Source organism: Hippopotamus amphibius, chromosome 6 (assembly GCF_030028045.1).
Source record: "Hippopotamus amphibius kiboko isolate mHipAmp2 chromosome 6, mHipAmp2.hap2, whole genome shotgun sequence".
Lineage (NCBI taxonomy): Eukaryota > Metazoa > Chordata > Mammalia > Artiodactyla > Hippopotamidae > Hippopotamus > Hippopotamus amphibius.
The window spans coordinates 10,860,068-10,872,486 of record NC_080191.1 but is presented as its reverse complement, the minus strand read 5'-3'; the positions used below and the strand labels follow the sequence as shown (position 1 = coordinate 10,872,486).

The 12,419-nt window shown below is 49.8% G+C and overlaps 2 protein-coding genes across 8 annotated transcripts in view; one reads left to right on the top strand and one right to left on the bottom strand.

Annotated features, from left to right (window-relative positions):
• CRYBG1 (crystallin beta-gamma domain containing 1) overlaps positions 1-2,215 on the top strand; it is a 197,635-nt gene extending 195,420 nt beyond the window's left edge. For both annotated transcript variants that reach the window (XM_057739903.1, XM_057739904.1), the window contains one exon: positions 1,909-2,215. In XM_057739903.1, the coding sequence (XP_057595886.1) occupies positions 1,909-1,997 (89 nt within the window). In that variant the 3' untranslated portion in view covers positions 1,998-2,215. The remainder of the gene's footprint in view (positions 1-1,908) is intronic.
• Positions 2,216-4,972: 2,757 nt separating this feature from the next.
• The window catches only part of RTN4IP1 (reticulon 4 interacting protein 1), a 39,081-nt gene continuing 31,634 nt past the window's right edge, over positions 4,973-12,419 (bottom strand). For 4 of the 6 annotated variants that reach the window (XM_057739911.1, XM_057739907.1, XM_057739905.1 and 1 more), the window contains one exon: positions 4,973-5,101. In XM_057739911.1, coding sequence (XP_057595894.1) covers positions 4,994-5,101 — 108 coding nt within the window. In that variant the 3' untranslated portion in view covers positions 4,973-4,993. Of the gene's footprint in view, positions 5,102-5,129; positions 11,504-12,419 lie in introns of those variants that run through there. The other 2 variants (XM_057739908.1, XM_057739909.1) reach the window with 1 other exon arrangement.

Genomic DNA, 12,419 nt, shown 5'->3' with positions numbered 1-12,419 from the left:
CCTTGGCTTCAGTGAGCTTACATTCTGGAAGCTCCAAGCATGTGGGATTTTCCCCCACTTGCTACACAGGCAGTTGACCAGGAGTAAGGATACCTGGCTTCTAGTCCTAACTCTGAAAAGGACTGGGGGACTCCAGGAGCTTCCTCCTTAGGGCTTTGCTTTAAAGCTCCAAGGTCATGTCCTAAAACACAATATAAAGTAGTCCAGTGCCTTTGGAATAAGGATGCTGTTCTGTATGTGTGTGAACGCTCAGTATATCGAGTATGGTAGCTGTAACAGTCACTTGATAGCTTGTTAAACTGGTTTAAACGTCTCAGAATGTGGGAGAATGATGCCACCTTGTGGACGAGAGAGAGCAGGGCCACACATCCCACACACTGTGCAGGGGGGATAGAAATACATCTTTCTTTGGGGCTTTTAATAGGAGACTGTGACTTTCATTAGCTACGTCTGTTGACCATTTGTTGCTTACTAATATTACCACAAGGTTTATTTCTTTTAACCTATCTCCTGGTGTTTCAGTGAACATCCGTGTATTAGTCCAGACCAAAGACATTATAACAGCAGTGTAAGCTGATTCACGCTCACCTTAAAAACATCAAGTCTGGGAGGATTTTAATCCTCCTCAAAGGCAGAATGAATCAGGTTATTTCTCAAGAACTTTCTAGTCGTCATGACTCTATTATGTAATATACACCTAAGATAATACTTTCTGAAGTCTCAGTGGAGACAGTGGGGTCTGTAGAGGTGGTAACTTTTTTTCCACTGCAAACTTAAGCATAAAATGCCCAGGGCACCTTGCCTTTGAACCTAGCTGTGCAGAGACTCTCAGTTATCATAATGATAAACCAATTTCTTACAAGAGGGACATGCATAAAAGATGATTTCTTTACTATCAAAATCTATTGTGTAAGTTTTTAGACCTTTTGGATGTTTTGTAAATGCTTTAAAAGAGAGTAAGAATGTTTAATTCTCCTTTGCCCGAGGCTGCGGTATGATTTCAATACCAGTCACACTTACCCTGCAGCAAGATGAACAGATTTTAATTTTGATGGAGTCCTTGGTGCTATAATGTTGGTACAGAGGCTTATGCTGAAAAGGATGAGGTATCTGAAAGGATGTTTACTCCACACTAGAAAAAAAAAAATCATATGACCCTTTCTTTTGTTAATGATACTTCTCTGTTGAAAGAAGAGGCCGTGAGGCTATTTTTAACACTAAAGAATCTGAAATATCTAGTAGGCACCCTTGGAAAATATTCTGGTGAAAGGGAGTTTATGGAAACCATACTAGTTTTGCAGTCTAATGGAACTCAGCATCTTACATGCTATGAATTTTTATACACCACACACAGCCTGTGGGTTCCCAGAAGTGGGAGTGCTGCCCTGTCTATACTTCTGAGTGTCACTCAAACCTCCCCTTTGACCTCATACAACCATTTTTCATTGTTCATGCAAAATTTGTTCCGACGAACACGCCACTGCTCAGACCCGCCTGCTTTTTTCACTGGACTCTCAAATCCACGATCCCACCACTGCATATTTGTCACAGTCTCCTTGTTCTTTTTTCCATCTCTAGGTTCTTTCCTGTCCCCCCCTCCCCCCATTTTCAGACCTCTTAAGAGTGACTGTGGACTCGCTGTTAAGACTTGAGTAGGAAAAGGAGTGCAGGGAGGTAGGACAGCAGTGCGGGGCTGCTGGTGCTGTATGATGGGGCATCACCCCCCAGCTGTGGAGCCGCCAGCCCTCGGGTGTGTTTCTGGGCTTTCCTCCCTGCTTTGTCTCCTGGAGGCACGTAGGTTTACACCTTGCTGACTCTTGTTACCTTGCTGTTGTGAGACACTGTGTCTGCTACAGCCCCTTCACGTGGGCACATTTCCTTTTATCGTTTTTCTTTTCTGTCTTTCAGGGGGTACACAGTATGATCAGAATCACCTTATCCTCAACACGGTCAGCACAGAGAAGTTAACACAAGTGTGGGAAGCCATGGTCCTGTAGACCTGAATGAGGAATATTTCTGGAGGTCTTTCAGCTACCTTATTTAAACAAACAAAAAAACAAAAACAGGGAAATAAGGACTACTGACAGAAGCACCAAGAAGAAAGTGGACCTGCTCCTTCAACAACTCTAAATTCTCTCTTGAATCACGCTGCCATGACCAGGACAACTGCTCATCTTCTCAAAACACTGTAATCATTTTAAACCAATCATTTGTCCTCCTCTTGTTTCATCCCTTTCATTTCCTTTCAGTAGCTGCTTAAGGAGGTTGCCTCATTTGCAGCTTTAGGGTGTTTTTTAGAAAAAGTTACATTAAGACTTTAAGACTATGTACATTTTAAATTACTTCCAAAGTTAGAGAACAGGAACCAACTTACCGACTTTGTGGACCTACAAGTCCTGTACACTTTAAAGGGAAGGACAGAAACTGAAGTTTGTAGGGGAGGAGATTGTTCAGCATCTGAGAAGGACTATTAGGCCTGTAATTTTGGTGCTTGACCTTCTGTTTTCTGGGCTCATTAGTTACGCTGTGTAGCAAAGTGGGGAAAGCCTTACCTAGTCAGACATATTTTAAGGAACTAAGTAGAAACAAAATACTTCTGTTATTATTAAAAATTAGATTTACAAAGACGTCCTGCCCGTGTCTGCCAGCACTCATGAGCAGGGTCTTGACTGCTTCCACTCGCCTGTGGGCTGCTCTAGAAAGTCACGTGAGTGGTGTTGATGCTTCTCTGCCAATGCTGCTGAAACAGTATTACCATGACCTAATTTATGAGCCCATCCTCAACTCATCTACAGGTAGTTCTGCAGCAGTGCTGTGCAGGCCTTTGCTAAACTAAGGTCTTGCGGCCCAATTTGCTGCCCTCCTGTCCGCCTGCGTGGGGATGCCTGCCTGTGCGGCCCCGCAGCGCCGTGACTGCCGGGGGACAGCCTTGGGTCACGTACTTCGGGGAGCAGAAACAAGAGGTGTGGAAGGCTCAAGAGGATGACCAGCGAGTCTCTCCAGAAACTGAAGGGAGGGAGGCCGTTCGCAATCGTTGTGGGCCAGATCTTAGAACTGAGAACCCTAAAACGCAGCAGGCATCTCAGTGAAAATTGACAGTGTTCAGTTGCTGACTGTACACTCCCTGGCCCGGTCGGTCAGTGCTGTTCAAACAGTGATTCTAGTTTGAACAAAACTGCTAAACGTTCCTTGTTCCAAGCGTGTTCCTTGTACACGCTTCCTCTTTTTGTCCTCATTTCGTTGTCCTTGTCACTGAATACAGGTGCTCTTGTCACAGGAAGAACAAATCTTGTTTCCTTTTCAGCTATTCAGTATCTTTCCAGTTGTAAGAACGCTGATCCTCTGGAGGCTGCGGTGGGCAGTGACGTCATCAGAGTAGTTGACCTTCAGCTTTAAGGCTGCTCATACCTATCCAAGAGCAGCCGCCACGTCTGGCTTGTTCTCGGGTGTGCAGCTCTGGCTTCAGGCCTTTGTGTGGCTCACGACAGTGCAGTGGGGGAAGACCGTCTAGCCTGTGAATTTCTCTCTTGAATAAACTTGTTTCTGGTTAACTGTATTGAGGAAGCCTGAGAGGGTCCATTCAGTAGCCCTCATGACACTTCAGAGAGGGTCAGTGGGCAGATTAGAAACAAATGTCTGATCTGGACCAGGCGGGTTTCAGAGCTGCTGGAATAACGGCAGGGGAAGATTTCTGACTACCCTCTTTCCAGACTCCGTGGTGAAGGGGCTCCCTCCACTTTCCTGAGTGGACGTGAGGGTAAGTGAGGTCGTCCCTCGAGAAAGAAAGGCCCCTCACTACCACCTGGGAGCCCTCAAGGAAAAAGAGCTGAGATTGACCGTACAGAGAAGCCAAAAGTGGCTTATTCACAACTGGAAAAACATCGTATTTCTTTTGAAATAAATTTGTACTGGTGAGAACAGCAATTCTAGACGAAAGCCCTCCTCCAGCACACTACAAGTGAGTGTCTAGCAGAAAGAAACCAAGTAGAAAGTTACTCAAACAGGTCTACATCAGAAGCTGAACGCTAGTGGCTGAGGCACAATGACGAGGGTGAGCCCGGCGGGAACTGGACTTACCGTCAGTGATCGCAGGGCACAGACTAGAGCCTCAAAAGCCACAACGGGCTTATTGACAAGAAACCTAAACGCAAGCATTTCAGGTCAAACTGGAGAACTCTCAGCCCCAGTGCAATGGTGGTAATTTCTACGGAAAAGTCCCCCGAGAAGCACGTTTCAGTTGCTGAAAGAGGACTACCCCTTGTGCAAAAAAGTAAGGGTTTTACAAAGTTACAAACTGTAACATCCCCTTTCTTCTAAAAGTGTAATAAACAACCAAAGCACCGGCCAGATTTTTATGTATGAGCCTGAGAAATTCAGAACCCTGAGGGCTGTTATAACCACACACTGCAGCAGAGGAACAGAAATCCAAGGAAACCGTGGCCAGTTTGAAAAGTGCTCGCTGATGAGTCTAAGGCATCAGCTTTCAGTAGGCTCTTCCTGCGGCCGCCCCACCACATGCTGAGAGGTTCAGACTCTCACACACATTAAGCTGACGAAGCAGAGTTGGAGCTGCTAGAACAGAGGGTGCCACAACAACTTGCAAATCTGCTGTGAAAGAACAGCTTGAAAAAAACAATAGGCAATTTTCACTGACTATAGACACGTCTAAGTGCAGATATTTTCATATCGTATCTTTACTTACCTGTGTGGCCCTCGCGCTTGTCACAGAGGAGCTTGGGAGACAGGAGTGGGTGACTGTCAGGGCAGGTGACACGAGAAAGCTCTGGGCAAGGCGAGGTGATGACAGGGTGGGGGTGTGGCTATAAAATCAGTCTCTCTGCTCAGCTCAGAAGACGGGAAATGACCGTCAAAAAGGGGTGTGTGTTTTACAATGGAACTTATGGTATGATCTGGAAAGGGATGGCTAAACGAGTTGGGGCCCACAGGCACTCACCAAATAAGAGAGCCAACAATCACCAAACTGAGTGTTTATTTAAACGACATGAATGACGGTCTTTCCTCGTGCGTGTCCTCTTTCCACCTTCAGGAAGGCTTCTGGAACTTTAGAAAACGGAAAGGTTTTTTCAATAACTGGCTGAATCTGTAAAACACAAGAAAGGTTGACTGGTGGGTAAGAAAACCTACATCAGTCACGGCAGGTAACGCCTGTCATTAGTTGTCTCACGTTGTCAGCCCAGGCAGGTGTCTCCGGTCTGTGTGGTGCCCCCGGGTCAGGAGCTCACGGGGGGCCGGCCCACGCGCGCTGCCCCGCTCCTTCTGCCTGCGTCTCCTCTGTAGCGCAGCCCAACCCGACCGTCAGCCCTACGCCTGCACCACGGTGGTCACTGTCACCCTCCGACTCGGAGCTCCTCCAGGGCGCCCAGGGCTGGCATCCAAAGGCCACTGCCATCCCAACCCCAGCCCTCCTCGGACCCCTGCTTTACCAAAACGGGCTACTTGTCGTCGTCTGAGCGTGGAGTGTGCGTGCCTCTCCTCTGCAACGTCTGACCGCTCAGGTCAGGCTTCCGGTGCGGTCTCACCCGAGCCTGCCGGACCCCACAGTCTGCGGAGTGTCCTCTCCTTGAACCGCTACAGGACCGGTGTGGCCCTCTACACAGACTGCCTGCTATAGCCAAGCACATGTCTCAGCCACACGGTCCTGCATGGTAAACACCAAAGAAGGTGCCCCAAGGCTCCTGCTGTGTGTATCCCCGTGGCCCCACACAGGCACTGCACAGAACAGGGACAGGGTTTTTTTTAATTTGTTAAATGGTTGGCGTGTTTACGCAAAGCTTAGCGCACCTGTGGTACAAGTCACCTCTTCTGTATCCCCCACAACACCCAGCACAATGCTAGGCACATAGCAGGAGTTGAATAAGTGTCACTTAGGTGAAACCAGTAAGATAACTGGGAAGCGAGAGTCCTGGGAGGGCCCATCCCTGGCTGCAGCTGCGCCGGGGGCTTTGCTAAGCGGGCTGGACGTCACAGGAATGCCAGCTCATGAAGGCGTGAACGCCGCTGGTTCTTTTTACTGTGTCATTAGTATTGCCAGCAATCTCCTTTGAAACTAGGACCAGTTAGTGCCCTCTCTCCCCACGTACAACTCTAACTGAACCCGTCCTTTTCAAAACTTCAAGCAAAAATCAATAACTATCCACTGGGTATTTCATGAGCTACCTCCCACTGCTCCAAGAGCAGGTATACGTTGTCAGGACGCATAAGCCTACATCTTGCAACCCTCTGCCTTTTACCAGAGGGAGAAGTTTGTGCTCTTGTGGTGTTCAGATGCACCTGATGGACCTTCCTCTCGTGTGAATTTCACAGCCCTGCCACCAGAGAGCATCTTGGACTCCGAAAGGTCCCTTCTCCAGAGCTGAAAATTGCTTTGTACCCACAAACCACGATATGCTCATGATAAGAGCCACAGCTAGCACATACTGTCCTCACTCCATGCCAGGCGCTCTTCTAGGTGCTCTATATGTTCTACCTCATTTAATCCCTACAGCCACCCTATGAGGTGGGTACTACTGTTATTCCCATTTCACAGATGAATAAATTAAGACAGAGTTAAATACGTCGCCCAACACCACATAAATGCTAAGTGGTAAAGCAGGATTCAAGCAGGTGCCAGAGTCTGCTCTCACCACTGTGCACTCAGCCTTTCTTATACCATCAGCTGCTTTCCACATCCACTTCCAAAACCTTAAGGGGAGGGAAAGGGAGCCAAGGGTTATAAGGATTCATCACAGCCTGCATCTTGGCTGGCCTGCCTCGTACTAAGGGACCGCGTCCGCTGAGGATCCAGTCTCTAGGCCCTATGTCCAGGCCACCAAGACAGCAGACGTGTTGTCCACAGGCCACCACTGCCATCTGCACCTGTGGAGAACACCACTGATGAATGAATGGGGCCCCCCCCAGCAAGCCGAGGGCGACCTCAACCTCCCTCAACACGGCGGCCACTGTGAGCAGAACAGATCTGAGCCGCTTGTCAGAGGAACCCTACTCGCCTTGTCTGGTAGGAGAGTGGAAGGCATCCAAGTTCCCTGCATGTCCCACCCGAAACCGTCCCCCTCCTCCAAGCCGCTGGGACACTGCTCTCTGGATGCTGATTGCCTGAAAAGGCATCACCTGAATGCATGCTTAAAATGCAGAGTCCTTGGCCTCCTGTTAGAACAACTGAATAAAAACGTCTCGGGGTGGAGGTGAGCTTCCTGCACAGCGGGTGGGAATCACTACCGCCTTCTGCCTCACGCCTGGGGTTCCGGGCCTGCGGGACGCACACACGCACCCGCTCCACAAAGGCTAAGTGTCTGCCCTCTAAGCGCCAGGCACTGGCGCACAGCAGGCGCACACGGCAGGCCCCCGAGAGAGACACCGAGAGAGGAGGCGACACCACCAACATGCATGCGGTCGCTGAGCGCTGGACACCAGCAACAGCAGCGACCAGCGGCGGCGTTACGAGAGGTCACGCGGGAACCGGAGCCCACCTGCTCCACTCCGGGACGAGCGGCCCGCCCTTCTAGCTGCGTCCGCTTTAGGACCTGACCAGAGACACAGGCCCCAAACTGATGACCCAGGCAGCCCGCAGCGACGGCACACGTTAATCTGGCTGGTCAGGCCTATTGTGGCGGGTAATCCCACAGGGCTGACTGTGGCACCACGGGCATTCAGCGCTTCCCGTAAGTGACAAAGAAAAAGAGGCTCCCGATGAACAGGCAGGCAGATGCCACTGCTGGCTGAGTGTGCGACAGCACCCAGGGACTAACCGGACAATGGGCAGGTCTACGCCCAGCCCCACATCAGGCCTGGAATGCTTGTCTGCTGTGGACAAAGGGATCAGAGCAAAAATCTAGAGAGGGGAAAGAAAGGTTACTCACGGTGAGGTGGGGACATTGATGTGATGACGCTGCGGCAGCCTGGCCAGCACAGGAGCCCTGGTATAAAGCGGCGGGCTCGACACCACACGCCCCGGCGACACGGACGCGCGGGGCCCGCAGCCGCCCGGGACTGCAGCATTCATCCCAGGCTCGGACCCACACTCGGGCTCTCCTGATTGTCCTTCCCTCTCCTAAACAAAGGCCGCACAGAGCCAGGCCCGGGTCTGGCACCTGCTGCCTGGCACCCTTCCCATAAGAACAGGGACCACGGACACCTCCACCTCCCCGTGCTGCCTCGGAACACTGTTGCTCACCAGCCGCTGGGCAAGCCTCCCTGCCTCCGAGGCAGGAACCCGCTGGGCTCAGGAGCTCAGGAGGGCTGTGGAGAGAGGGCTGCACGGGGCAGGCACGGTGGCCCGCAGAGAGGCTCTCCCCCAGCCCCACCTCCCTGCGGGAATCACAGAGCAGTAGGGCTTAAAAGGGGGGGAGTCTCTGAGCCGGCTGGTGGCTAGATTAGGAAGCTGAAGTGCAAGTGGTTACGTGCTAAGTGCAAGGTCAGAGGTCTTAGCAGAGGAGCAGAGTTAGGGTCCTGGACTCCCAATGTCATCACTGCACGGCATGAGGGCGTTTCGGGGAGGGAAGCCTGAGTCTGTCACCTCTTCCCCAGACCCTTGGCCGCAGCCTCCATGGGGCACAGAAACCGACCTCAGAGGGTGGGAAGGGTGGGGAGACTGATGACAGAGACCCAGGGAGACCTGAAGGCCTCTGCACGATCCCGGTCCACACACCTGTGGACGCGCCCCAGGGCCCCAGTGCAGGGGCGGCAGGACCACAGCTCCAGCACGACCTCTTGGACAGGCCTGGCCCTGAGTTCTGCCACAGGGTCAATATTTCCAGGGTTGGGATAAAGGGGAAGAAGGGGGCTTAAACTAAGGAGATACGAAGAAGGAAAAAGTGGGCTTTGCTTGAACTTGCTATTTCTGAACTTTCTGGCCCCAGATGGAAAACTCAAGGCTGGAGGATAGGAGGTGAGATGGGACAGGGTGAGTGGGGAGGGGGAGCTCTCCAAGGGAGTAAATGTGCCCATTCTGGAAGCATCTCAGGACTTGTCCCTAGGCCCCCTGAAAAAAGGTACTCCTTCTAGCCAGAAGGTGAGAGGAGAAACTCAGCTTACATTTCCCCACAGAAACAACTTCAGTGGCATCTGGAAAACTTCAGGAGCATCAAGGCTGTGAGGTACCTGGCACATCTGGGAAGATAACACTCTCCTAGTGGCCCCAGAGGGTTAGTCCCCAACCATTACATTCTTTCTATAGGGGAAAAAGTCCAGTTGCAAATAAGGAATTTAAAGCTTTGGAATACCGTTCATTGCAAAACTAGGGCCTGGCCATCCCAAGAGGGGTCTGGGGAATCCTCTGCCTCAGAACTTATTACATGCTCTCTAAAGCTGCATGTCCAAACTGGTAACCTCGAGCCACATGTGGCTATTCAAATTTAATCAAAAGTAAATAAAATTTAAAATCTAGCCCCTCAGTTGCACTAGCCACATTTAAAGTGACCAACAGCCACCTGTGGCTAGTGGCTACCACACCAGACAATGCAGATGGAGAATATCTCCATCACTGCAGAAAGTTCTAGCAGACAGCACGGCTCAGGATGTAATTCAGCATGGCCAATGATTCTCTCCACGCCCTACTGGGTGAAGTAAAGTGCCCACTAGCCCTCAGTAAATGTTTTGAATTAAATTCAAATAAGTTCTGTAGGAACTATTCTGATGCTGGCTAAAATAAATAAAGTGAGATACCCATGTCATCGCTCAGCCAAGAGGCCTGGCTGGTCACCTAGGACCTTGAATGGCCTTAATACCACACAGAGCACACGTGTGTGCACACACACACTCAAAAAGATGACAGGGCACGAAGAGGCACCTCCCTCCCACGCGTGATCCCCAGCCATCTCGTCCCCCTCCTCAGGTGCAGCAACCAGTACTTCCGGTTTCTCTCATGTCGTGTATGCACTGGGGTAGGCACCCCCCCAAAAACAGTTTGCTAAATGGTATAAAACAGGAAATGTTTGTTGCACTTAGGAGAAAATGCCAATAAACTTCAGGCATAAGGCAAAAGTTCAGTAGCAGCCCATTAAACTCAATCTGCTAGTTATAAATCATTTTTTTGTTTCACTCTACTGAATCTCAGAACATCTTTGGAATACCCAAGAAACTAGTAAAGCTGGTGGCCTGACAAGGAGAATCTCTGTGAGGGACAGGAATCAAAGGAAGATTCTATGAAATAACTTTTCCTACCTTTTGGATTTTGAATCTTACAAATATTACAAAACGTAATTTAAGGTATTTTAAAACAGTAGCCTCTTTTGGTTCATGGCCTCATACTGTCACTAAACAACTCCAGCTCCTCTATCGGATACCTGCTAATTATATTCATTAAGCACTCAGCCAAAGCTTGGAAGGATTTCAACGTCCTCATCCAACTTAATCTTTACTAACCACACAATATGTAAGCAGATCTGTTCTGTTATCCTTTCCAACTCTCCAGTGTAGACAGGCAATGACCTCTCACAGCCACAAGGAAGTAGGATGCGCAGGACAGCTGACCTCTTCGTGGGTCCACTGTCCCTTACCAACCGCCACAGGCCCAGGGCCCTTCATTGTCAGAAATGACTCCTGAGCCCAAATAACCCTGGTGAGAAGAGAATTAGAGGCCAAAGGAACATCTCTTCACTCACCCTTGCAGGAGGACACTTGGAGGGCATCATGATTTCTGCCGTGTCCTCTTTTAGCCATTCCACCAGTTAACTACCAAATTCAATAGGGACATATACACAAGTCACCTCTCTTCTCTGTTGAATAAATGGTCATTTCTAGGTAGAGAGTCACAATATTTGGAACACAAAAGAGCAATGATAAGCACGTGGACAGTCTGGAGCACACGTCAGGACACGTGTGGTGACTTCGGGAGGACAGGGACCTCTCTAATGACAGGACTCCATCCCCATTGAGCACCACACAGGACTGTGGGCCATATTATCTGATGACAGTTCATCTCCTTCTTCCTAGAAATAAAATAAGCATCCCCGTGGGATGTGGGGAGAACCCTACAGAGGCACTCGCTTGCAGTCACAACAAGGCTGAGCCCCCGTCTACTTAGAAGTGTGAGAAAAGGCATGCAAACTTGGAACCAAAATATTTGGGAAACAGTAGTGGGCCATTTTCTACCGTAAGTTCCTTGGCTGAAATAGAATGAAAAAACTAAACGCACAGGACGCATCCAGTAGTAAAACACTTTTTCCAAAACAAAAATGGAAAGATGAGATGGGCCAGCAAGTGGCAGGTGCCGGAACAAGAAACCCATTTCCAGGGGTTCTTTCCTTATGGCTTAGCACAGATCACGTGGTGTGACGCTGGCCTTGCTCTAGTCCCTTCCCCTGCCACTGTACACGGACAAGGACAAGTCCATTCAAGCTAAAGTCCCAGATCAGCTTCAAGTACTAAGAATGCAGCTTAATGGTGAGGAGGGAAAACACAGGTCTGGGGTCAGAGGTGTGAGTTCTGGATCCCACTTCTACAACGTTGCGCACGTCCCTTTATCCCTTTGAGCCAGTTTTCTCACCTATAAAATGAGAATCGTGTTAACTATGACCTCATGCAACCTTCTAAGGTGCGTAAGGCTCTCCATTCTATAATTCTATATAATTTCTCAGTAAAATCACAAATATCAGCACCAGAATATGAATTTGCCTTCTGGGTTATTCTTCCAGAGATGGCATGTCCAGGCTGTTAAAACCACATAAGAGCTTCAACAAGCAGGTGGTAGCTGAGGAGTCTTTCAACCTCCATCAGCCCTAAGAGACCTTACAATACCCAAAAAGGGCTGACCAGGCTATAAGCAGCCGTCCCTCCCCACCAAGCCCTCTGCAGGACAGATTCGAACAGACAGAAACACCAGCCAGTTGTCTTTACCAAAATCGCCATCAATCCTGAATCACATCCTGCCCACTGCCCCTCTCAGATATACCACTTATTTGCTGTTGACTTTATTACACTGGCCGGGGAACAGGAGACCCGGGACGTGACGTCTGGTCCAGGTCTGTTGGGGTCTGGAGTCCACAGTGTTTGTTCTCCTTGCTCATCTGGGAACCTGCCTGCCTCCAAAGCAGCCTCACCCTCGGACTAAAGAAGCTCAAGAAGCAATTCAATCGTAAACTCAAAAGCGTATCCCCACCTTTGCGCACAACTGCCTTCATGGCGCCTTTTCAGGACCACTGTCGAACTATTAGCAGCCCAGCTGTAGATCCCAGCTCTGCTACCACCTAACCAAGTGTCTCTGGGGAAATTATATAAGCACTCTGGGCCTGCTTCTCATCTCTGAACCACAGGGGCTGCACTAGACGGTGCACACACTGTCTCAAATGCAGCTGTCTATGCCTATGATTCCCATGGAGACAGAACCCAAGACACCGCACTTAAACTCGGCGTGTAAGGCAGTGTGGACATGGGCCGAGCCTACGTCTGCAGAACTCCTACTG